At 34.3% G+C, this 24,461-nt stretch overlaps 1 protein-coding gene and 1 long non-coding RNA gene across 2 annotated transcripts; both read left to right on the top strand.

Annotated features, from left to right (window-relative positions):
* The first annotated feature begins 3,851 nt into the window (after positions 1-3,851).
* On the top strand, positions 3,852-9,850 carry LOC138338214 (uncharacterized). The gene is made up of 2 exons (XR_011211641.1): positions 3,852-4,071; positions 9,573-9,850. It is a non-coding gene; the product is annotated as an uncharacterized lncRNA (long non-coding RNA).
* A 1,819-nt stretch (positions 9,851-11,669) lies between these two features.
* Positions 11,670-12,795, top strand: LOC138338401 (uncharacterized). The gene is made up of 3 exons (XM_069289357.1): positions 11,670-11,853; positions 12,308-12,420; positions 12,544-12,795. Exons 1-3 carry the CDS (start codon positions 11,670-11,672, stop codon positions 12,793-12,795), a joined length of 549 nt encoding a protein of 182 aa, XP_069145458.1.
* Positions 12,796-24,461: the final 11,666 nt, after the last annotated feature.

Raw genomic sequence — 24,461 nt, 5'->3', positions numbered from 1 at the left:
AACGTATACAAATATCTGTGGACCTTGCCATCCACCTAATGGATTTTTTAGACATTTAATGGTCCTAATAAATGTTTCTTCTATATGGTCCCATGTGTGCCAATTATTATCTCGCAACTTGATGTTTGCGAAAATGTTGGCACAAATAATATGTTACATGCACAATTTTCTTCAGATTAGCTCATTCAATGATTGGATCACGACTCACCTAAAGGGTGAAGTAATTGAGAAGAAATAAATCTGAAAATTATTCTTAGATTAATAAAATTGAAATTTACTCATATAATAGTAAATCAGAAATTTACTAAAGCAAAAGGCACATGACGTAGTAAACTTAAAGTTTACGAGTACTAATAATTTTATTAGTTGGCATGAATAATTTGGTCATCCCAAAAATGTGGATACTGAGTAATGGACATACACCGAAAAACTAGAAGATTCTTCAAAAAATTCTTTACGTTGCTTGTTCTCGTGATAAAGTTGATTGGATCAACTAAAGTTGGGACTAAATGCAAAATTTTAAAAAGTATAAAAGGTGAATATGAGCTCATTCACCTATCATGTGATATGATAAAAAGATGCATCTATAAGATAATCACATGTGCGTTTGTTGTCAACAAGTAATTGACATTCACAAAATTGTTTGTGCAAAAATAATTGATTTAAGAGCACAATTTTAGAATATGTATTCAAGACAATTTATCTTGATAATATTGATAAATACTCAAGATGTTGTGACATTAAATGTCTGAGATAATGAAATCATTGCTTGTGAAAATAAAGCTCCATTGTTTATCTTAAATATGATACCTCATACAAAAGTAATTGTATGCATCAAACCAACAAATTATGATCAGATTTTCTTTCTGTTGATTTATGATCAGGGACCAAATATTTTTTTCATCTGATTATTTTGGTATGTAGTATATAATCAACGAATATACAATGATGCACAAATATAGATTCTCCAAAAGATTGAGATATATGTTAGTTTGTCTAACATAAGGGGGAGACTAGAAGCAACACAAGAGTTGTAAATACATCTATTGAACGTCCCTTAAAGATAAAGTCTATGACATACATGAAGCATGATAGACTAATAAATTCTAAATAAAATAATTCTTGAAAAATGGGTAGGATCAAAGTATCAAAATGATCATAATAAGAAGATAATGTGCTCTTGGGAAGCCTACGATATAACACTTTATGAAACCTCATGAGAGGGGTAGTTACCTAAAGATAATGAAGTGATGAGATCTCAATAAGTTATGTCGTAATGTGAATCAATGCAAAATGATATAACGTTGACGGTATCTTTGATACAATAGCACGCAATATTATAAAGAATTATTATGATATAAATTCTACGAACTATTAAAGCATACTAGTGTAGAAATAATTATCAAGTGAAAAGTGGAATGGTGCATTATGGCAAGCATAAAACTTATTTGACATGCAATCTAGGCACTAGAAGATGTCATACATCTAATATTGAATGTTGTCACTTGACAAAACTAATATGAAAATATCCAAGGTTAGAAATCTAGCATATACAAGGTTTTGGAAAACTTGTTTATCATCCTCATAAGGATTAAATAAATTCAGAATGCATAGAGCATATACAAGTATTGTTATGCAAGTTGATAACTATAATTGAAACTCTTGAAGAGTTTTCAAAAGGCAACAAATTATTTGCTTGAAGAAGTTAAAGTAAGGAACTTGGAGAAATCTTTGACCTGAAAGGAAGAATCATAAAAGGAGATAGAAAAAAACATATTTCGTCAAGGTTTTTTACACTCATTGGCTCCCAATAATGGTGATATCAACATGCAAGAGGTCTGTTCAAGTAATATTATTGTTGATTTATTCACCAAATGTCTACCAACTACAACTTTCAAGAAGATAATGCACAAGTTTGGAAAACGAAGATTCTAGTCTCTGAATTGATGTTGTCATTAGGGGGAGTTAATACGTTATGTACTCTTTTTTCCTCACAAGGTTTTGTCCCACTGGGTTTTCCTTGTAAGGTTTTTAATGAGACATCCATAATGCGTATTATTAGATATGTGTACTCTTTTTCCTTCACTAGATTTTTTTCCTACTGGGTTTTATCTAGTAAGATTTAACGAGGCACATAATCTATCGACATTCAAGGGGGAGTGTATAAACAATTTGTGTTATAGTGAATGTCTAATTATGTGGAGTCCTTGTAGGATATGGTTATGAATCCTACTTGGGGACCAAGTAAGGTTTTCCCTATAAATAAAGGGTTTTCTTTCATTGTATATAAAATTTGTCAAAGATCAATGAATCCTGAATATACTTCAAAATGAATAAAAGTCTTTTTCTTCTCCCTACTTTATTTGTCTTCTAATTTCATATAGTTTCATAACACCATCTAAAAAATTAAAAGATACACAAATAAATTTACTGACTCTCAAAATTTTATTTTTTCACTTAAATTGAGATAAAGTGAGTAACATATATTATTTGAAAAATAAAGTAGAAATATTATAAATCGGAATTATTAACAACTTAAAATATTTATAAAATATAAAAAAAAGTCTATTGACGCTTAAAATTTTATATGTATCACATAAATTGAGAAAGTGGTAATATCTATTATTGGTAAAATGCACAAGTATATAGTGTCACGCAAGCCAAAAAGGGATAGAAAATTATTTATAAAATTAAGTTCAGGGGGTAATAGGTTCTTAGTAAAGTACAAGTGTGTCTCTGAAATTTTGTGCATAGTTTAGGGGGTACTTATGCATTTTCCCTATATTATTTGAAAACAATGTAAATTTGTTTTATAAATTATAATAGTTAACAACTACAAATATGTATAACACATAAAAGATTTGGTTGACTCTCAAAATTCTATCAGTATCACATAAATTAGGACGAAAGGAATAATATACATTACGTGTCTAAATATTATGTAAAAAATATAACATATAAATCACTATAGTTAATAACTTAAATTTAATTTAGAGAATCAATATATATTGGGCTCATGCTGGCACGGGTTTGTATCTAGTATATATATAAGGGAAAACTTTCACATATAGCCACTTAAATAAAATAATTACTCTCCATAGCTATAATTTGATAATTATAATTTGTAGCTACATGTTATATGGAGGAGAGAGGAGAGAGACGAGAGAAGGGGGAAAGAGTGAGAGAAAGGTGAATTGTATATGTATATTGATTAGATTATTGTATATTATACATGTGTATTGTTATATATGGCAAGAGAGGTTAGAAGAGGGAGGAGAGAGGTGAGCGAGATTGGGAGAGGGAAGAGAGAGGCGAATGAGATCAATATTGAGAGAGAACAAAGAGAGGCGAGCGGGAGAGGATAGAGAGTGGGAGAGAGGTGAGCTGTATATGTTTATAATTGTATATTATATATATAAGTTTGTATATAGGGTATATAAGATTGGGAGAGGGAGGAGAGAGGCGAGGGAGAGAGGGGAGAGAGTGGGAGAGAGGTGAATTGTATATGTATATAGGTTAAATAATTGTATATTATACATATGTATTTGTATATTCTGGCGAATTATATATATACAAACGTGACTATTATACAAACTCGAACTCAGCCTACGTAATTTATGTATAATGCTAGTTGCGAGTAATTATAGCAAACTATAGCTATGATGAGTGATTAAATAGTATAAGTTTGTTTTGTTGCGTAATTTTTCCATATATATGTCTTTTGAAATGCTCCATTAACAAATAGAATAATGAATTAAATTAAGTTAGTAGGATGTCAAAGACCACATTATGAAGAGTAAAAATCTAAAAGCCTCCTTTTAATAATAAAAAACAAATTATTAAAAAATCTCAATGTAGCTCATTTCATAAAGAACCGCAAACCCCTAGGTCTTTCTTCTTCTTTTTTGAAAATTGGGTAAATTGTAAAATTGGCCGAGTCTTTCTCCAAACCAAGGCTAACGTTTGTTCAAATTCGTTGGGTCAACCCTATTGCTACTGAAAATATGGAGCTCGTAGATTTGGAGCAAAAAATTATGGAATACAACATTTGGATAGGAAAATAATTTGGCGGCTAGTATTTTGGGCTTCCCTCTTTGTACTTCCCTTTGTCATTCAAAGTTTGTAGGGATTCGATCCTTTCAATGTCTTTTTTGATTTCGATTGAGGCAAGTTTTTTCCTTCAATTTTGGTTTTGCTATATGATAATTGAAGATATAGATCAATTTGATTTCAATTACTTAAAGACTATCACTAAAATTTGTGCGTTAGTACTATCTTTTAGTATTTTTGAAGTACTTCATATATTCTATCTACCCGTTAAAAACATTGATTTGTAGTTAGAAGAGTATGAGAAAAAGAAGGCAAACTGTTGGCAGAACATTGATATAGAGTTCAGAACTTCGTTTTGAGACTTTAGTAGTTTCATATCTACCTATTATTTTGTCAGTAGCGCTTGAGTCATATCGATCTGCCTATCATATTTTTTGATAATATGGGGATGTAGTTTTATCTTTTGTGTGATTCAAGTAGTTCCATGGTGCTTATTCATTACAAGATTTGTTTAAATCAAGCAATTAGGTAAAATTAGTGTGCTGAAGTAATACGATTTTAAAAAAAATATCGATTGAAGGACCTGTAACTTGAAGCTTCTTGTTCATATTATCAATAGCAATAGCTTTTTTCAGTAAATTTATCATAAAGAAAGAAACTTTAAAAGGAATTTCAGAATGCCAAATAAAAATTAACACTAAGAGTAGGTTGTTTAAACTTTATGATTTGCAGCTAAAATCACCATTTTCAGTTTTTTTTTCAAGATGTTTATCTTTGTGCCCCTGTGAATATGAATATCAGTGATGTTGTACATTTAACTGTCAAGAATTATTCCCCCAAGAGCTTCCGCATCCCATTTATTGTCTTTTGTGAAATTAGTTGCACTTTGATATTTTTGATTTTAGCGTCCTCAAAAGACATATTAGTAAGTGCTTCCATTTGATCAGTCAACCTATCCTACCAGAAGGACACATTAACCTTTTCAATACTCTATAAGATATTTGCTTAACAATTTTTTTTATTTTCATAAGTCTTCTCCAAGATTGAGATTAATTATAAGATCTTTTTCGAGCCACGAGATGTAATCTTTTATAGTATCTGGCTTCAAGGAATTCTCTAAGAAGTGAGTTGTTAGTTCTAAAATTCCATTGATTCTTCACCAAAAATGAATCACAAGAACTTTGGATCTTCCTGATTCCTATCCCCCTATGAGTAGGGGTAACACAAATCATCCTATGCTATCCAGTGGTGTTTCTTCCACCCAGTTTCACTCAGAAGTAGTTATCCATGATTCTATTAATTTGTTTAAAGGTGGCAATTGGTAGGGTTTATCACAAAGAAAATATGAAGAGGGATAGAGGCCTGGCAAACTTGAGCATAATAGTTTACCACTAACATGAATAGTTGGTTAGTTCTAGAGATTGGGTCATTTCCATCTGGAAAAGGAAATAATTTAACTGAATATGTAAATTTTATAAGGACTTATATTGTTTATTGTGTGCTATATAATCTGTGTGCTTGAGATTTTAGCTTATTGTAAGATGAGTTCTTATAATAAACAACAACATACATAGTGTGATCCGACGAGTGGGATCTAAGAATGGGTTCTTACAATAATAAATATTTTTTTAATTAAGTAATTTCTCTTATCTCATTTTTGGGAAATGTGATTTTTTTTGGGGGGGGGGGGGATATAAGTCTTTTAACTATCAGAAGTACTTAAAAAGAGATAAAAGGAAATTTACTTAGATAAGATCATTACAAGAAAGGATTGTGAGAAACTTTCTACTTGCTGACCATTATATTGTGTTCTGTCATGTAGCTAAAAGTTGCTTCTTTTCTGATATTAACAAGCTAGATTCATTGGGGTGGTCAAGTAAACTTCAAATTTAGTGCTTCTCCCATCATATTTTTCTTCCCCCGTATTTAATTAAGAACAAAAAGGGTAGGATGATGCCTGTGTATGTGCCTTCATAAGCATACATGTTTCTCGTGATGATAAAGCTAATCTTTATTATGCAACAAACTTTGAGTAGAAACACTATGTTCTAGTCAAATATTTACTACTTTCTACTACTGTCTTTTCTCCATTAAACTCAATAATGACAAGTTTATTCTCTATCCTCTTACTCACAACTGGTATCACCAAAGAACAAAGCCACAAAGATCAGCAAATCCTCTGACATAATACTCCCTGAACTACCAAAAGATAGAGGTTGGCTGAGTGAACATCTTCACCAATACAAAGGATTTTGGTATGCCAAAAGAGTTCTTCAAGTACTAGCACTTCCGCAGCAACATTTTAAGCCAAGACAAAAATGTATGCTTATGATGGCTCTGTATGGGCCTTCATAAGCATACATGTTTCTCGTGGTGATAAAGGTAATCTTTTTTATGCAGTAAACTTTAAGTAGAAACACCCTCTTTTTCTGATGTCTACAATAGGTGCACAAAGGAAGATATCAAGCTTTTTAACCCTGTCCCAAAACATAGAAATTTCCTTCCAACTTCAACACCGACTATTTTCTGCTTCTCACCCTTTTTGACATTGCCAACAGCAGCCTCTTCAGGCACTTTAAAAGCAACCCTTCAACCCCCTCTTGGACCTTCTCCTTTTTTTCTGCATGTTGCATTAGCTGCTTATAATACTCATTGCTTCTCCTCTCCAATCCAATAAATCTGACCTTGAAGATCCTAAAGTTTTCGACTAAGCATACAAATTCTATGATCATCCGTTCTGTTTAGCATGAACCTGGGAAGCTTATCCACCTTCCTCTTCATGAACAACGACTCTGAAGACAACCCCTTATTCTCCTCCATCAATGAAGCCACTTTGTATTTTAATATCGTGCTCTCATTTAACAAGATCAACCTCTCTGATTCCAACAACTCCAATGAGATTTCATGCAACTCTATCTTACTTGACTAAGCTAGTGTAGGATGATTTCATAGTCGACACTTCTGATCACCATCAAGTCTGCGATGATCATGTCAGGTTCAAATTTAGCTTGTGTTGATGGGAATTGAGTTTGATATAATAATGAACTCTCAACATAAGAATCGACAATATCCGATCCATTGTTCTCTTCCTTGTTAAATTGATCATCATTATCATGATCAAAATGGGAGGATGGAGTTGGAAAGGAATTTTGACGATGATGGTTCTTGGCGAGTGCTGCAATAGCGATCTTCCAATGAGAGATAGTTGCCATACAATTTTGAAGTAATCCCAGATGATGTGGCCGTTTCAAGTAGTAAGCATTAGCGCATTCTGTAAAACTGTCAACATTATCTTTACTAGGAACTTTCACAACCAACTTCTTCATTTTCTTGTCCAAATTTGAAAAAAGGACCATAATCCAGTCCAAAATTAGTCAAATAGATATATGATATTGACTTGACAAGTGAAGCATTTGAATATTTGAATTCTACACATTTTTGTCTTTGCTTTCTATGAATGTGTAATTTGATTGCCCCTAATATTATATATAGTATTCAGTCTCAACTGAGATTGGTGAGCTTAATCTTATGCTTTACTTTTTTTCTTCTTTGATAATTATACCTTCAAAAATAACCTTGATAAAGTTCTCAAACTTATGCTTTACTTTTGGTCTATAAAATTTGCTCACAATTTTTTTGAATTTTTGGGATGAAAATTGAAGTTGACTATTTCTTTTATCAAGGTATGCGAACATATATACATATGAAGGGATCAGTTCAAGTGGGTTTTTTTATTTGAACGGCCCTTTGGGGTTCAAGGGCTTAGCAACACCCCCAGACCTTAGCATAAATAAAATAGCAAAAAGGTACAAGGAAGGGGACATAGAATCTTACCTCCGATCCTATGGTGCTTCATAAGTTGACCTTCCTACTAAGGATAGTCAACTCCTCCCTTTTTTCTATAAAGAAGCCTACAAGTTATGCACCTAAATGAGAGGACTCCTCTCGATAAAATATTACTAGTAAGCATAAAATAAGGGAGACACTCCCCTTACAAAGAAGAGAGAAAAGAAAAACCTAGGCCTATTCAAGTAAGCTGTATCAAATAAAGATACAGCGTAGTTACTAGGATGAGATTACCAAACATTGTATAGAGACTTCTGTACAGATCACCAAGTGCCACTTCAGGGAGGTTCTTTTATACTTCTCAGTTTTCTTCTTCTGAAACTTTCCATTTCCACTTTGTCTAGTTGATAATATGTTGTTGTTTCCTTTGGTAACTGTTTTATGTTTAAATAAAGCTAGAAATCTGATGAATCTATTTTGAGAGAGTGTTAGCTGCAACATTGACTAACCTGAGAGTGTGTATGCATTCAAATTTTTGGATTTTTTGGATGATGTTGTGCAACCTTTGTACTTGAGAAATAATGCTCTACGGATGGTTATAATTACTCTTGATCCAATCCACAAGAAGTTGGTATCAACCTCCAGAATTACCTGATTGTAATCCAATTGTTAGCACCAGGTCATACAAAACAGGGCAATCTCCATTTTTGTTAGTTTGTTAGTTCCTTTCCCTAGTGGAACTTCATAAGCAAAGAACATTTCCCCTCTTGAATTTTTGAGTATTCCCCAGCCCAATTTCTGCCTGGTTTACTCAATGGACTACCATTTGTATTGAGTTTGACCCATTGAGCTTGAGATTTGATCCATTGGACAAGTGTAACTTTTGTGTCGTGGATAGAATTTCAGAAATTGATACCACTGATTTCCAGGTTGAGGGACAGCTAATGTAAGGAAAAATGGTGTGCAATAAATTGAAAGTATCTTTGAATACAGAGAATTTGACTCTAGCCATATTTGAATTTTTCCCCATACTTCTTTGCACATCTATTTTCCCACAAATTCCAGCAAATAAAGATGGGAGTGGTTTGTAAAATGAACTTCAAGTGATTTGAGTTGGGTCTTTGAGGTTTAAAGTTTATCAATATTGATTAGCATGCTCATAATATTTTAGGTTGGAAAAATTGCTGATTTCCTGGGAAATAGACATGGATAAGTCAGAAGTAGCATTGAAGGAAGTTTTGAACTTTCATATAAAATGGTGAATGCATACAAATGTTATTACACTGTTAGTTGCATTATAGGATGTTTGTATCTTTTTCCCAACACCAGATGTTTATTTTGTTGAAGCAATCATATATCATCCTTTTTAAATTTTCATTCTGGATATATTGTCACACTTGTGTATTCAATGAAATGTAAAGTTTTGTACTTCGTAAAGTATCAAAATATCGAATTAAATGTTTTTTTCTCACACTAACATGATCAAGAAGACTGGAACTAGTGTAGTTGACACAACTAAAAAAAGTGGGTATGTTTGAAAAACTACAAGATCTTTCTTTTCTTTCGAAAGAAGGAAAATTTCATGTATATAATTGTTGCTTGTGCATCAATTCCTTAATTTGTTTGTTTTTATAAAAAATCAATTAGTCATTTTTGATATTCAATTTTTTTCTAATTAATGGAATCTAATTTATATTATTATATAGTTACAAATTTTTTGTGCATTTCTTGTGCAGAATTTTTAAGGAAATTGAGGTCAAGTATCAACTTTAACATGCTTGGCTTTTGGATTGATGATTTCATAAAGATTTATTGCAAATTTACTGGAGATTTTAATTCCATTTGAATTAGGAGTTAAGTAGTTGATTTTATTTTGAGACTATTACATTTAGTTAGATCTCAATTTTACTTGAGATAGCCAAGATAATTTTTTTGACATTGTTTACTCTTACCAAAAACTTGTTATATTGTTATTTTGTTCTTTGATTATACTAGTAAAAATTATTTGTTTGTATGTATTTGTGTCTTGAAAAAACCTATATTTTTAGATTTTTTGGGATGCTCAAAGAAACGTGGTAGAAACATTAGAATATTAATATGACATTTAACAAAATATAAAATAATGTTATCAATTTTTTATGACATTCAATAATAGCATTTGTTGACATTACTGAAGTGTCAGAAATTTCAATGTGACATTAACAAATGTCACAAGTAAGTGTCTTGAAATTTATTTTTTCAAACATATAATCTAAATGTCAGAAAGTATAAGTGATATTTCATAAATGTCAAAAAACCAATTGTCATGTATCTCATACCGACATTTACTTAAATGTTATATATTTCATATAGCCAATCATGTAAATGTCAAAAATAAATATCATATATCTCATACCGGCATTTACCTAAATATCAAAAATAAATGTTATATATATATATATATATATATATATATATATATATATATATATATATATATATATATACTGACATTCACCTAAATGTCATATATTTCTTATCAACATTTACATAAATATAAAAATTAAATGTCGTAATAATTTTACCAACATTTACATATATGTTGCAAAGTAAATGACGCTTTTTTTCTTTCTAAATTTACCTAAATGTCACAAAAATAAATGTCACAAATTCTTTTTGACAATTACCTAAATGTTGGAAATATCCTTAACACTAAAATTTTACGACATTTTGTCCAAATGTAAAATGAACATCGGCAAACATATTTGTGACATTTAAACATCATAATACGATATTTTAAAAATGTCATTGTATCTCTATTTTCTTGTACTGTTCAGACTTTGAAAGATAGAGAGTTGTATGCCAAGTTCTGTAAATGTGAGTTTTGGCTGCAATATATGGTGTTCTTAGGCTATAGTGTCTGGAGAGGGAATTAAAGTTGATATTCTGAAAATTGAGGCAGTGTAGAATTGACCTAGACCCACATCTCCAACTAATATTAAGGTTAAGCTGGATATTATAGAAGATTTGTAGAGAGGTTCTTGTCTATTTCTTCTCCTTTGACGAAGTTGACTCAAAAAACAGTGAAGTTTCAACTGAAGCTTGTGAGAAAAACTTTAGGAATTGAAAAAACGTTGACTAGTGCTCCAATTTTAACCTTACCGCAAGGTACTCAAGACTTTTTGGTGTATTATGATGCATCTAGAGTTGGTTTGGGTTGCATGCTAGTGCACTATAGCAAAGTTATAGCTTATGCCTTCAGATAGTTGAAGGTGCATGTTGGTTTTCGTAGTATTTGTTTTGAAGCTATGACATTATTATTTGTATGATGTTCATGTTGATGTATTCACTAATCACAAGAGTCTTCAATATGTGTTCACTAAGAAAGAGCTTAATCTCAGACAAAGGAAGTGTCTAGAATTACTCAAGGATTATGACATGAGTATTCATTACCATCCAGCTAAGGCAAGTGTTTTTGTTGATTCCTTGAGTAAGTTTTCTATTGGTAGTATCGCCCATATTGAGGAAGACAAGAAAGAGGTAGCAAAAGAGTTGCATAACTTGCACAATTAGGAGTTTGACTAATGGATTCCACAGAAAGAAGAGTAGTTGTGATGAATGGGGCTGAGTCTTCATTAGTATCACAAGTAAAATGAAAGAAAAACCGAGATTAGATTTTACTTAAATTGAAGGTGAATATTTATAAGCAAAAGGTATTAGCTTTTGAACAAGGGGGAGATGATGTATTGAGATATCAATGTAGATTGTGTGTGCCAATGATGGTTGTACACCAAGAGAGGATTATAGAGGAAGCTCATAGCTTTTAATATTCCATTCATCTGGGTTCCACAAAGATGCATCATGACTTGAGAGAGTTATATTGGTGGAATTATATGAAGAAAGCCATTGCTGAATTTGATGTTAATTGCCCGAATTGCCAGCATGTTAAAGTAGAGCACCAACGGCCTGGTGGTTTGGCTCAGAATATAGAACTTTCGAAATGGAAGTGGGAGATGATTAACATGGATTTCATCAAAGGTTTACCAAGGTCTCGCGGGCAACATGATTCTATTTGGGTGATTATGGATCACATGACCAAATCAACCCATTGTTTTGCTGGTTAAGACTACTCATTCGGTGGAAGATTATGCTAAGTTGTATCTTCAAAAAGTAGTTAGACTGCATGGAGTCCTGGTATCCATCATTTTAGACAGAGGTGCATAATTTACTGCATAGTTTTGAAAGTCATTCCAAAAAGGCTTAGGTTCAAAGGTGAACTTAAGTATTGTATTTCATCTTCACTATTCAAACCTTAGAAGATATGTTGAGGGCATGTGTGATCGATTTCAAAGTTAATTGAGTTGATGACCTACCTCTCATTGAGTTGGCTTAAAATAATAGTTACCACTCTAACATCCAAATGACTCTTTATGAAGCTTTTGTGGGAGAAGATGCAGATTTCCTATTGGATGGTTTGAAGTTGGTGAATCAGGGTTGATAGGACCAAATTTAGTTCATCAAGCTAAGGAAAAGGAGAAAGTGATTCAAGAGAGGTTGAAAATGGAGTACAGTCGTCAGAAATCCTATTATGATGTTAGGAGAAGGGTGTGAGAGTTAGAAGTAGATGATTGGGTATAGTTAAAAGTTTCACCTATGAAAGGTTTTATGAGGTTTTGTAATAAGGGGAAACTTAGTTCCCCGTATATTGGTTCTTATTGAATATCCAAGAGGATTGACAATGTAGCTTATGAGTTGGAGCAACCACAAGAGTTAGCAGTGGTGCATCCGGTGTTTCACATCTCCATGTTGAAGAAATGCATCATCAATCCTTCATTGATCATACCAACTGAAAATATTGGGATCAAGTATGGCTTATCTTATGAGGAGATTCCTGTTCAGATTCTAGATCGCCAAGTTGCCAAGTTGAGAAAAAAAGATATAACATCAGTCAAAGTCCTTTGGAGGAACCAATTTGTTTAGGAAGCTACTTAATATGAAGAAGAGATATCCACGTCTCTTTGAATTCGTAGAAAATGCAAATCAAGGTAATAATTATATTCTTACTGCTCTTTAAACTATGAATGAGCATATTGTTTGTCGCATTTGCTTGTTGGGTGATTGAACTAGATGTTATCACCATTTGCCTAGTAGGAGTAATTTCATTTGAGAATGAATGTTACAAAAGGAGAGATATTGTAACATCTTGCAAAAAGAAAAGAGAAACAACAAGGAAGTCTAGAAATTAGAAATAGTTCTTTTTGGAAAGAGAGAAAATCTGGAAATTTGTTAAGTGAGGTAAAGTGAGTTTTTAGGCGAAATTCAAACGGCCATAAATTCTAGCTCAGTATGAGTTAGGTGTACTTAAATATATTGTTGGAAAGCCCTTGGAACAATCTTTCCAACCCGCCAAGTTTGTGCAATTCCGAGTTCGTATGAATAAGTTATGTCTTTTGGATGTTGGGTTGTTGGAAAAGGAAAGTCCAATCCAAATTTTAGAAGGGTAATTTGGTATTTTGACTAACCTTTTATATTAATACATTTTTGGTTATTACTTAGGGGTCTAAGCTAAATTAGATCAGTTTACACTTTTACCAAAGAGATAGAGTTTTGAGAGAAAAGGAGAAAAGAGAACGAAATAGAAGAACGTTCAAGATTCGTCAAGATTGTCGAGTTTATCTTGTGAATTTCATAGGGGGTGATACCTACAAGGTATGTGAGAATCCATAGTGATGGGCTCATTCACCCACATGCCAATCATGATTTATTCAACGTAATTTTGTTCTTGAAATTTAAGAATTTAAGTTCTTGATGAGTTATTGAAGTCACCTTATGGATTGAGTTTTGATGTAAGATTCTACTTAAGTCAAATTTAAATGACCATATCTCTTAGAATATAAGGAGTTACATGAGCCATTTCACATCCAATTAAAAGTGATTGAATCTACTTTCCAGCGCCACCAGTTTCGCGTCAACTCAATTTCTAAGTACAAAGTTATGACTATTATACTAACCTATAGAGTGTTGTTACGAATTAACCGATGGGAAAACATTAAAAAAGGTTGTTTTAGTTTTTTTTACCTCCAAGAAAATTCAAAACGAATTTATTGATTAATGAAGGTTCAAAACAATTATATTTTCATCTTTACTAATGAAAATCATAATTTTTGGTCATGGAGATTTCAGGAAAGTAATTTAATAATCTCAAAAAAGGTTTTCTTGATCATTTACCTTCAAAACTAAGGTTTCAAGGTTTATATTCAAGTTCATATCCAAGATTCTTAAAGAACCTTCTTCTTACTACCTAAAATCATTCCTAAACATCATCATATCTTTCCTATGTCACATCCGGGTTCACCCCCTAGACGTAACCGACGTTGTCGTCCTTTTTAAGGACTAAGACTAGCCTCTTAGTTCATGTCATTACATTTATAGGTCAAAAAATGCGGAAAATTTTTAAACTTTTACGTCCTCTACTCCGAGATTTACAGAGACCTCTATATACACATAATATATATTCATATCGAGTATACATAAACCCTTTATATAGGAAGGTTACAAAGCCTGCTACTTTTATTGCACATATATATAAAGATTATAGAAATAGTCTCAACAATTGTCTCGTCTCATACCATCTAAACGAATATCACTCAACAAGATCATGTATAGGTCATACGGAAGTACAATATTCAATTAACAAGGAAAGGAATGATAGAGTCAATAAGCTCATAGCAAAGACCAAATCTAGAAGATGACATTGCCCTCGAAAGTTGAGGACCTACCCTACTTGGATGAAAGTAAGAATCTAAGTCTTCAATGATAACGCCTTCCAAACACTTCAACGACCGGAACCTAAAAATGTTTGGGACAAGGGATGAAAATGGGGTTAGTACTCAACATCCACTAAGTATGAGATCTTATGCACATACACAAGCAAAAGATGCTAAAAAGGGACTTTTTATTAAAACATGCTATCTTACCCCTTTTTGGGCTTAACGCAACGTCAAGTAAACCATACTAATCAACCAAACATGCTTACTATCCTAACAAGTAACACTTATCCCAACACACTTAAAATCATGAGTTACTACAACCCTAACATCAAGGAATAATATCACAAGAATGAATAAGAGTTAAGCATATCATAATAAGCAAGACACTACTCACAAGTTCTTATTAAGTCAACAAGTGCAATGACCAAGTAAAGCCCCATAACCTTACTCAATCAAGTATCCTCAACAAGAAAACATGACCACTGTCCAACTTTACATTTCATGGCATTTATGCTTACATTTCATCTTATATTATCATTATAAGCCACGGCATATTCATAAATGAACTAATCAACATATAGTATCAACAATATGACATGGTCATCATATATATTTATACATCATATATTATCATAACATAAACATATAAGAACCTCCTCCTAAGACTCCCCTAAAGACTAACTAGTGCAATGTCTAGGTAGAGTCCCATACCGCTACCTAGACTAAGTTATACCCCTTAGGTTATCCAAGTTAGAGTTCAAGTCATTTAATTCGTTTTAACTTTTGGGAACATCTTGCCCTAACCGACATAGACCACATGAACTAGTGTGGAATCCGGTGTCATAAAACCCTACACCGAAAGAAGGCGGACTACTTGCCAAGGTAGTACCAAAACATAAAACATAGCAACTACGTGGATCCACTAGCTAGTATTCCTATGGGGGCAACATAGTTCAAGAACTAGGAAATGTAGTTGGGATCCTCTTTATGCGCCATGCATTATAATCTCCAATCTCAAGAGTGATGTAGTGCTCCTACCTTACCTATGTGGGAAGGGACACTCCTCTATCTAGTTCACTCGGTGATAAGCTAGAGTCCCTTTTTGAAATGTCTTTAAGCCTTTAATTATCAATCATAACTTAATTTAGGCCATAGAGTCTACCCCTTGTATAATCATCTTCATCAAAAGCTCAATAAGAATTGTATGTGTGTAAGTCCTTTCATCACAATTCATATAAGTGAGGTTAACACTTTAGCATTTCATAACATGTTAAGGCACATTTATAGTTTTCACCATCCTTATAGCACATACACCTTAATCAACCTCACAACATAGTCAAGACATTTCAATTCAACATCATACCTCCCTATAATCTTTATATAAGGCATACTCCAATGTAATATCATAGCTTAACAACAATTAATCACAATGGAAGTAAAGATAAAGATTCTAAGACTTACCAAGTCTTTCTCATAGTCTATTATCAAGGTCTTACCATCAAATCTTAACTCAACACAACTTGGGGAGTAACATCATAACACAATGATAATCAATAGAATAACAAGGCCAATTGCATCTCTATAACACAATCCATCTTTAGATCACAACTTGAGACAAGATACATAGGCTAATTTAACAATATAATTCATAACCTAAATTACATCTCTAGAACTAGCATGATAGGCTTATAGTTCATCTTAATTCAACATAATAGCACCATAGTATATTAATCTAATCAACAACCAACTCAATTTAATGATCATTATACAACATAAGTCAAGATCACTACCTAGGGTTAGGGATAGAGGATCATGTTCTTCAATTTGACCAAACCATCAACGATTATCATTAACAAGTTGAATTACATGTAAATCTACTCAATATAACCTTAAGAATTCACTACCAACTCAATCCATAACTTCAATTTCATAATTGAATAAAACCCATGAGAAAACTAAACTTTTTTTGAAATCCATTTTGAAGGAACCCTTTGAGGAAAGGATCTCAAAGGTGAATAAAACCCATACGTTAATGTTTCTCAACAATTTGATAAAGAATCCACCCTTTTTCCAGCCCCCAGATCCTAGTTCTTGCTAGCCTTCAATGGTGATTCTTACAGAGAGAGAAATAAGAGAGAAGGAAGAAAGTTTATTTTGAGAGTTGGCTTTAGGTTAATGAGGGTTAAGGGTATTTATAGAGGCGATTAATTAAGTTAATTAGTTTCCCTTTAATCACTATTGGCTTTAGGTTAATGAGGGTTAAGGGTATTTTATAGAGTCGATTAATTAAGTTAAATAGTTTCCCTTTAAACACTATCTAACCCCTAAACCATTTAATTATTTTAAATGAAATCATTGAAATCCATCAATGAAATTCGACCCTCACCGACGACACCCCGTCGACGGTCCATCGTTGGGTCGACGGACAGCACCCCCCCTCCGTCCTGCACTTCCGTCGTCTCTATCAGAGACTTTGCAGGCAAGGCTTCCTCCAATTTTTTCTAAGTATAGGATGACGGTGGCCTCGACACCTCGTCGAGCCCATGACGCCCCGTTGTCCCCTTCCGTGAGTGTAACAGTATCTAGGTAAACAAGGGCCTTCACAATCTTCCTAAGTGAGGGATGACAGTGACTTTCAACGCCTCGTCGATCCACTTACGGACCGTTATCTTCCCTGTCGATGCACATTGCTAGTCAGTGCTGCATCAAACTAAAGGGTTCTCCTCGAGGGCCCTTGGTTGGTCCTTGGGAAGTCATACCCAGACGTTTCAATCATGAAAATACTCCAAATACCCATTAGATACATTTCCACTCATTTCCGTACATTTCTGACTTCTTAAAGTTAGTAAAAAGGCTAACACACTAACACCTCTTTGAACCAACTTCTCGGACGTTTTTGGACATTTGGTTCTTCAACCTTCTAAAGGACCTATATTCATTTAAAATGGACTTAGAAACAGTGTTTAGACTTTATGAAACCTATGTTAGGCTTTTTCATGAGTCTTGGATTTTTGTCAAGGTGTTACATCCTATCACAAATCATGATCTTTGAATCAATAATTCAATTTAAGGAAAGTCAAGAGTCAAGCCAATAAGTTAAAAGTTAACTCACGAAATAAAAATTTATGTCAAGATAAGTTCTTAAAGTTTTCAAAATTATTTCATAAACGTTTTAACTTTTCTCAACCTCTTCTCTTGTGTTTATAGGATATGTATACGAGGAGGACACCCGCTAGAAGGGATGAAGGGGAGGATCTCTCCCCATGGTGAGAAAGTCCCTATAGTTTTACAAGAGAATGTGAATGAGGTGGTTCCCTCTCAACAACCTTAAGGACCTCAAGTGCCCTAAATGCCTCCAATGCCCAAGGCCCTCAAGCTCCATATGTTGAAAGGGACATGACTAATGCGGAGATGAGGGTTGCTCTTAGGATCTTGACCCAACTCATGACGACTCTAGATCAAGATGACCCTAATAATGTGGTTGTCCAAGCTAACCTAGGAGTTGGACCTCAACCAAATGCAAGTAATCCCACTTCTAGAATTTGAGATTTCATGAGGATGAACCATCCTACTTTTCCATGGCACCAAGGTGGATGAAGATCCACGAGGCTTCATAGATGAGGTGTTCAAGGTGGTGGATGCTATGGGTGTGACTCCTAGAGAGAGAATGGATCTAGCCTCTTATCAACTCAAAGATGTGTCTCAAGTGTGGTTTGAGCAATAGAGGGATGAGAGACCCTTAAGGGAGGGTCTGGTAGGTTGGGAAGTGTTCATAGTGGCTTTTCTTCAAAGGTTTTTCCCCTTAGATTTAAGGAGAGAAATTTGGTGGAATTCATGAACCTTCGTCAAGGGAGTATGAGTTGAAGGAGTATTCTCTCAAATTCACCAAACTCTCTAAGCATGCCTCGACCTTGGTAGCCGACCCTAGGGCTAAAATGAATAAAATGGTAATGGAGAAATCTAGCTTGGTGGAAGAGGAGTGTCGTATGACAATGCTCCTTAATGATATGGATATCTCTAGGCTCATGGTGTATGCTAAACAAATTAAGGAGTCCAAGCTTGGGAAGATAAATAAAGAGGGGGCGAGGACTAGGTCGAATGAACCAAGTCAACTCAAGCCTAAGAAGAGGTTCCATAATCAAGACCCTTCCATGGATATAAGGATAGGGTTCCCAACCAAAATTCCCAAGGAGGTGGCCATGCTTTTGAGAGGTCTAGGTGTGCTACTTGTGGGAAAAAACATTTAGGTAAGTGTCTTGCCGGTATAGAAGGTTGCTTTGGGTGTGGCAGTAAGGGTCATAAGATGAGAGACTTCCTTAACCTCAAGCTAAAAGGGAAGGAGTTCAACCAATCCCTCATGGTTGTCCGGATTCTAATGCTTCAAAAATGAATTGTTTCTATGCACTTGGATCTAAAGGAGAAGACTAATCCGGAATGAAAGCTCGGTAAGTCAGGATTCTTTATGGTTGTTTTCTTTGTCTTAGTTGGATTTGCCCTAAGTGGGGGATTATGATTTGAGTAGAAAGGTAGTTGATACCTTTATCTTTTCCTTCTATTCTTATTCAAACTTGAGAGTTAGAATGTCATAATAGCATGTTTCATGGTGTTTAGGAGTCTAGTTGAAGATGAATTTCATTGTTCTCCTTGCATTTTGCATTCCATGATATTATGTTTATGTTTTAAGATGAGTTCATATGGTCTTGTATCTCACATTTTTTTGCCATTATAATAAATTGCTATGAATTATTGAATTATTAAGCATGCTTCCCTGTGAGGATTCGGTGCTCACCATAAAGAAATTGAAAATTTGACTATATTCTCTCATGAAGAATGGTTTCAATGGTATTGAAATGATGTATACGAGAATGTATAATGTTGGAGAAGGTAGTTCCTCCATAAATGAAGAGAAACTGAAGAAATAAGTTTGTGCGTTGAATTGTGGAAATTGTTCCAAAGAGTTGCTTGTGCTGCTAAATATGCATAATAATATGTAGTTTGTATTCCTATTAGTTTGTTGCATTGACTATGAATGTATTGACTATGATGTTGTGTGTTATATGCTTCTAGTTGAGTCCTTGTGCAAAGAATCACCGACACCACTTGGCGAGCTCAAACTAGCCCGCCGAAAGTTACAGTATGTTTTAGGAGTTAGGGGCACCGAAAGGGCGATCAAGGGAGACTTTTGGCGAGTCGCTGAGTGAAATCGACAAAAGTTCCAAAACCAAACTCAATCAAAGCATGAAATTAAAGGCGATAAAGGGGGACTTCAGCAAAACGTTGAGTGGTTTAGCGAGCTCGACCCAGTTCACCAAACTACCCAACGTACCCATTTTCAACCCCGATCCCAAAATTAAACACGCAACCCCCATAAACAAAATCGAACAACATACATACTCAATTAAGCCCAAACCCATATGAACCATGCCAATAGGGTGTTTAGACTTCCCCAGTTTGGCCAAAATTAGTCATTTGATGACTTTTGTCCTTAAGAATGACGTCAAATGCTCCATCATTGGTCAAAACACGCCATTTAACATAATTTGGGTTACTCAGACTTCACCCGACAAGACCCAACAACAATTAGCACAACCCACAAGTTTATGATCAATTTTAAAGCATGAAATACTGGAAATCAACCATTTAGGCAATTGTAGCGTAATTATGAGAATATGAAATACAACTAGCCCACATATATGATTTTAGAGAAGGCCTCAAACACATCAATAAGAATTAAACAATTGCAATTGACTTCAACTTCTAATTACGAGTTTGGGGTTCAAAAAAATAATCTTTATCCGAAATATGAATTTGTAATGCTAGGCAGTAAAGAATTCCAACTCCGAAGACTAGATCAACGACCAAAAAAATGATAAAATGCAAAAATATTGAAAATACTAAGTGCATGTGTGATTGTATGAAGTTAAAAGTGAAGGAATGTGAAAGAGTTTGAAATTACCTTTGGCCTTTACAAAATTGTCCAGTTCGCACCTTTTCAGCAATATTAGTCATCCTCGTCGATCCACTCGGCGACACACCGTGTGGTTAATTACCTCGCTGATTTTTATAGGACCTCCAGTTAATTTAGGGGTCCAAACGATAGACAAACTCGGTCTTGCCAACCTATTCGGTGAGTCACCAATTTGTCCATAAGCCCGCCGAGTTCTAAAGACTCCAGTGTTATATTTTCTTGAGTCCAATGGTGGTCCAAGTCGGGCTCGCCAGCCTTTTTGGCGAGTCGCCGACTAAACTCTTGGCTTGCCAACCAGTAATATTCAAACACATTCCACACTTCAACTTGCATAATTAACAAAAGTTATTTCCAAAACACAAATAAAGTTATAAAAACTTGGGTTGCCTGCTAAGCTACGCCTTAGTTAACTTTGTGACACGACGCAAGAACCAACTCAAACTTAATTCTTGGGGTTTGACATAGTATCACTAGGCAACTCCCTTTGTTGTCTTAGGTAAATATGCGAAGAAATCTGGCCCATTTGGGTCTCCAACTGCTTGATAGAGATGGAATAAGAGGTCACCATCTGGTTGAGGGTCGATACATCTTCCTTTATTCCTTCAAAACTTTATCGGACCGTGAGAGCATATACTCCGGCCACCCTTAGAATATTTGAGCTTTTAACGCTCGTGGGGAGGACCACACATATCCTTCTCCCTTCTTTTTCCTTCCAAGTGGGGTTATGATCCCCCCACTCTCTATCATAGTCTCTCCAGCCCTCATCTTTGTTCCAACCTTAGTTTCCACCTGGTCTAGGGTAGTTACCATGATAACCACCTCCTTGCTTGGCTAAGAAGTTTAATTCCTCATTGTACAATGTTTCAAACTTGGCCTCTTTAGGGTTGAGACCATTAACACCGACAACATTAACACTCATTGTACCAGCACCCATGACATTCTTGGCCAAGATGTCCAGATGAGTCATCATCTTTGCCATATTTTTGTCCCTGATCTTTCTTAAGTTGTTCCTTAGTGAATTTAAAAGTGAGATGGGAAACGTAATCTTTGCGGGTGTACCATGCTCAATTGATCTTTGTCATGCTATCCAAGAGTTGGGTTTCTATAACATAAGGTTGTTGCATTAAACCTCCTGCAAAAAGTTGGTCAGTCACTCCCCTGTTCACCGAATCAAGGCTTCAGTAAAAGTATTGCAGCAAAATGTTAAAGAACAATTCATGAGTTAGGCATTGTAGCACCAACTTCTTAAATCTTAGCCAAGTCTCATGGATTGGCTCACGCTCCAAACGCTTGAATCTTTGGGTGTTATCCCGAAGAGTCATCATCTTCGAAGAAGGAAAGAGTCGCTCCTGAAATGCAACAATGAGCTCTTCCCACTACGTGATAAAATCTCTTGGCAACTCAGTCAACCACTTACACGTTTCTCCCATTAGAGAAAATAGGAACAATCTCAACCAGACCGACTCTTAAGATGTGTTCTTAAAGGAGAACTGTGCGCAAACATCAACAAAGTTCCTTATGTGCTCATGGGAATCCTCATAAGCCAACCTACCAAACAAGCCCTTCAATTGTAAGAGGTGCAACATGGCGCTTGTAATATGGAACACAACGTTCCATTTAACTGGAGGCAAGGAAATTACACCAACTCCACCCACTAAATTTGGGTCATTGAAATTCAGTTCATTAACATCATTGAGATTTTTCATGTCATCTTGGTGGCCAACTTGGCTACCATTGCTTCTGTTGACACTCATTTTCGTTGTTTTAAACAGCAACACACAAACCAAAACTAAAAGTAAGTAGATTCACTATGACTAAAAAGAATAAAATTCAACTTCACTAAAAGAATTTCAAACAACACCACTCCCCAAAAGCGATACCATTTTGATTAGGGTTTAATGTTTCCAAAGACACTTCATCCAATTTTAAACATCAATGATCGTGAATCAGTATATGACCTAACTAAATGAGTTGGGGTCGAATACCACAAGGACTAGTATATGTTTTGGGATTCGATTGAGAAGTATGAACATGTTCAAATCGGTTATAGGAATAAAAATATTGAATAAAAACATCATTCAAATTAAGAGGTGACATGAATGTCAAATGAGGAGGGGGGTTGGTTTTGATTATCAACTACACACAACCGTCATAAAAATACAAATGAACAATATTGAGAAAGATTCTTGGGATGTGATCAATTATAGGAATTGCACCTATTAGTAAATAGCTAGATATTAGTGAGTACACTAGACTATAGTGGAGGTAAACTTTCTCTCGAATAACTTGCCAAGAATCAAGTGATTTCTCTTGAACATCAACAAGCATTCAAAATAAGAGCAACCCACACCTTCTCGAGAAATGAATATATGGGATTGAGTTTAGGATTCACTCTCTCGAGCTGAATTAGGGTCAACCCAATACCCACAAACCATTAATCAATAATTTTTGTTCTAAAACCTCTCTCTCTAGCAAGCCAAGAACACAACATAGAACGACATTTCGAACTGCATTCCTTAAATTAAACAACAATTAATGATTCAACTCACTTCTAAATAGCATTTAAACTAAAAATTAGCAATACCTATAAACTAAATCAGCTCATAATCACATAATAACACCCCATGATTTGGGTTTTTAGCTAGATATTATAAAAAGATAAAAATCGTTACCAAATTGATTATTTATCAACTGGATAAAAGTGATTTCTCCCTTACAATGCTCCACTTCAAAGATTTTCAAGACCTACTTCCAAAATCTCAAAACTGAATTTCTTCTATCTTTCAAAGTTTAGGAAAACTAGAGAAAACTCTCTCCAAATGCTAAAAAATTCCAAAAAAAATGTTCTCCATAGTAATTGATGAAAAGATTCAATAATCGATACGAACTAGATGTTCAAAAATATATTTATAGTCACAAAAAATGTGTTGCAAAGAGTCACTCGGCGAAGTAAGTTGGGCTCGCCGAACCACTCGGAGAGTTGCCCTTTGGTATCTTCCATCGGCCATTTGCCTTGGTACTCAGCATCCTCAAGGTCTGTAACTTTGAGCGATCTAACATTGCACCGCGGAACTACTCGATCATTTGCCAACTGCTTCTTTCTCTCGCCGATTTAGTTTTATTCCTCTGGGCTTGGCACACCAGAACATTAGGCGGTCAGATGTGCCACTCGGTGTGATCTTGGTGATCCTCAAGCTTGTCCATCTTTATTTCTTCAGCCTGTTTTGTTTGTATTTGTTTGTTAACGTCCTTGATTTGTTCCTCAATCCTTATTCCTGAAGATTAAGGATTTAACATCAGTTATTTGCACAAAATAAGCATTTGATGACACCATATAAAATAAGCTCTAAATTAGTCCAAATCTCGAACTCATCATATTGGCGAGGATTTCATTAATTAGAGCGTGTGAGTTGCCAATTCTTGGTGGGCCTCATATTGTGAAGTTTATTGAAATTCTATTGTTTCTCTTTTTTAAAACTTCTAGAGTCGCTCTATTAGTAATTTTCCTTATTAGAGTCATGAGTATTCTTTCATTACATCACTAATAGCTTATTGTCAAAAATTGTGTATTGTTTTGGCAATGTGTTGTTGAATACTCAGATAGTGAAAAAATAGATAGAAATAAAAATAGGAGAAACTCTATCCAATTTTAGATAGAATATCGATGAGGCTTGCTTAGACTAGCTCCTAAAACACCGATCATGGTCATAAATTTTGAATCGTGACATCTTCATCATGACATAAAGTAAAAGTTAACATAAACAACTAACGTAACATATATTTTTTTAGGTAAATATACAAATATAGATAGAACAGATTCGACGATAAAGTAAAAAGCAGTAGTTAGGAAAAGATTTGGTAAAAAAATAGTCTTGTATTTTGGAGAGAGTATAAATTTTAGGAAAGAT

The sequence above is a fragment of the Solanum lycopersicum genome, chromosome 9 (genome assembly GCF_036512215.1).
Source record: "Solanum lycopersicum chromosome 9, SLM_r2.1".
Lineage (NCBI taxonomy): Eukaryota > Viridiplantae > Streptophyta > Magnoliopsida > Solanales > Solanaceae > Solanum > Solanum lycopersicum.
This window is presented reverse-complemented; position numbering and strand designations above follow the sequence as displayed.

Bases quoted from the DNA above. Each gene is read 5' to 3' on its own strand.
- LOC138338401 (XM_069289357.1), top strand. From the start codon at position 11,670: ATGCATCATGACTTGAGAGAGTTATATTGGTGGAATTATATGAAGAAA. The intron at 11,854-12,307 runs GTTTACCAAGGT...TTGGTGAATCAG, and splicing joins TAACATGGATTTCATCAAAG to GGTTGATAGGACCAAATTTA. The intron at 12,421-12,543 runs GTGTGAGAGTTA...TGAATATCCAAG, and splicing joins ATTATGATGTTAGGAGAAGG to AGGATTGACAATGTAGCTTA.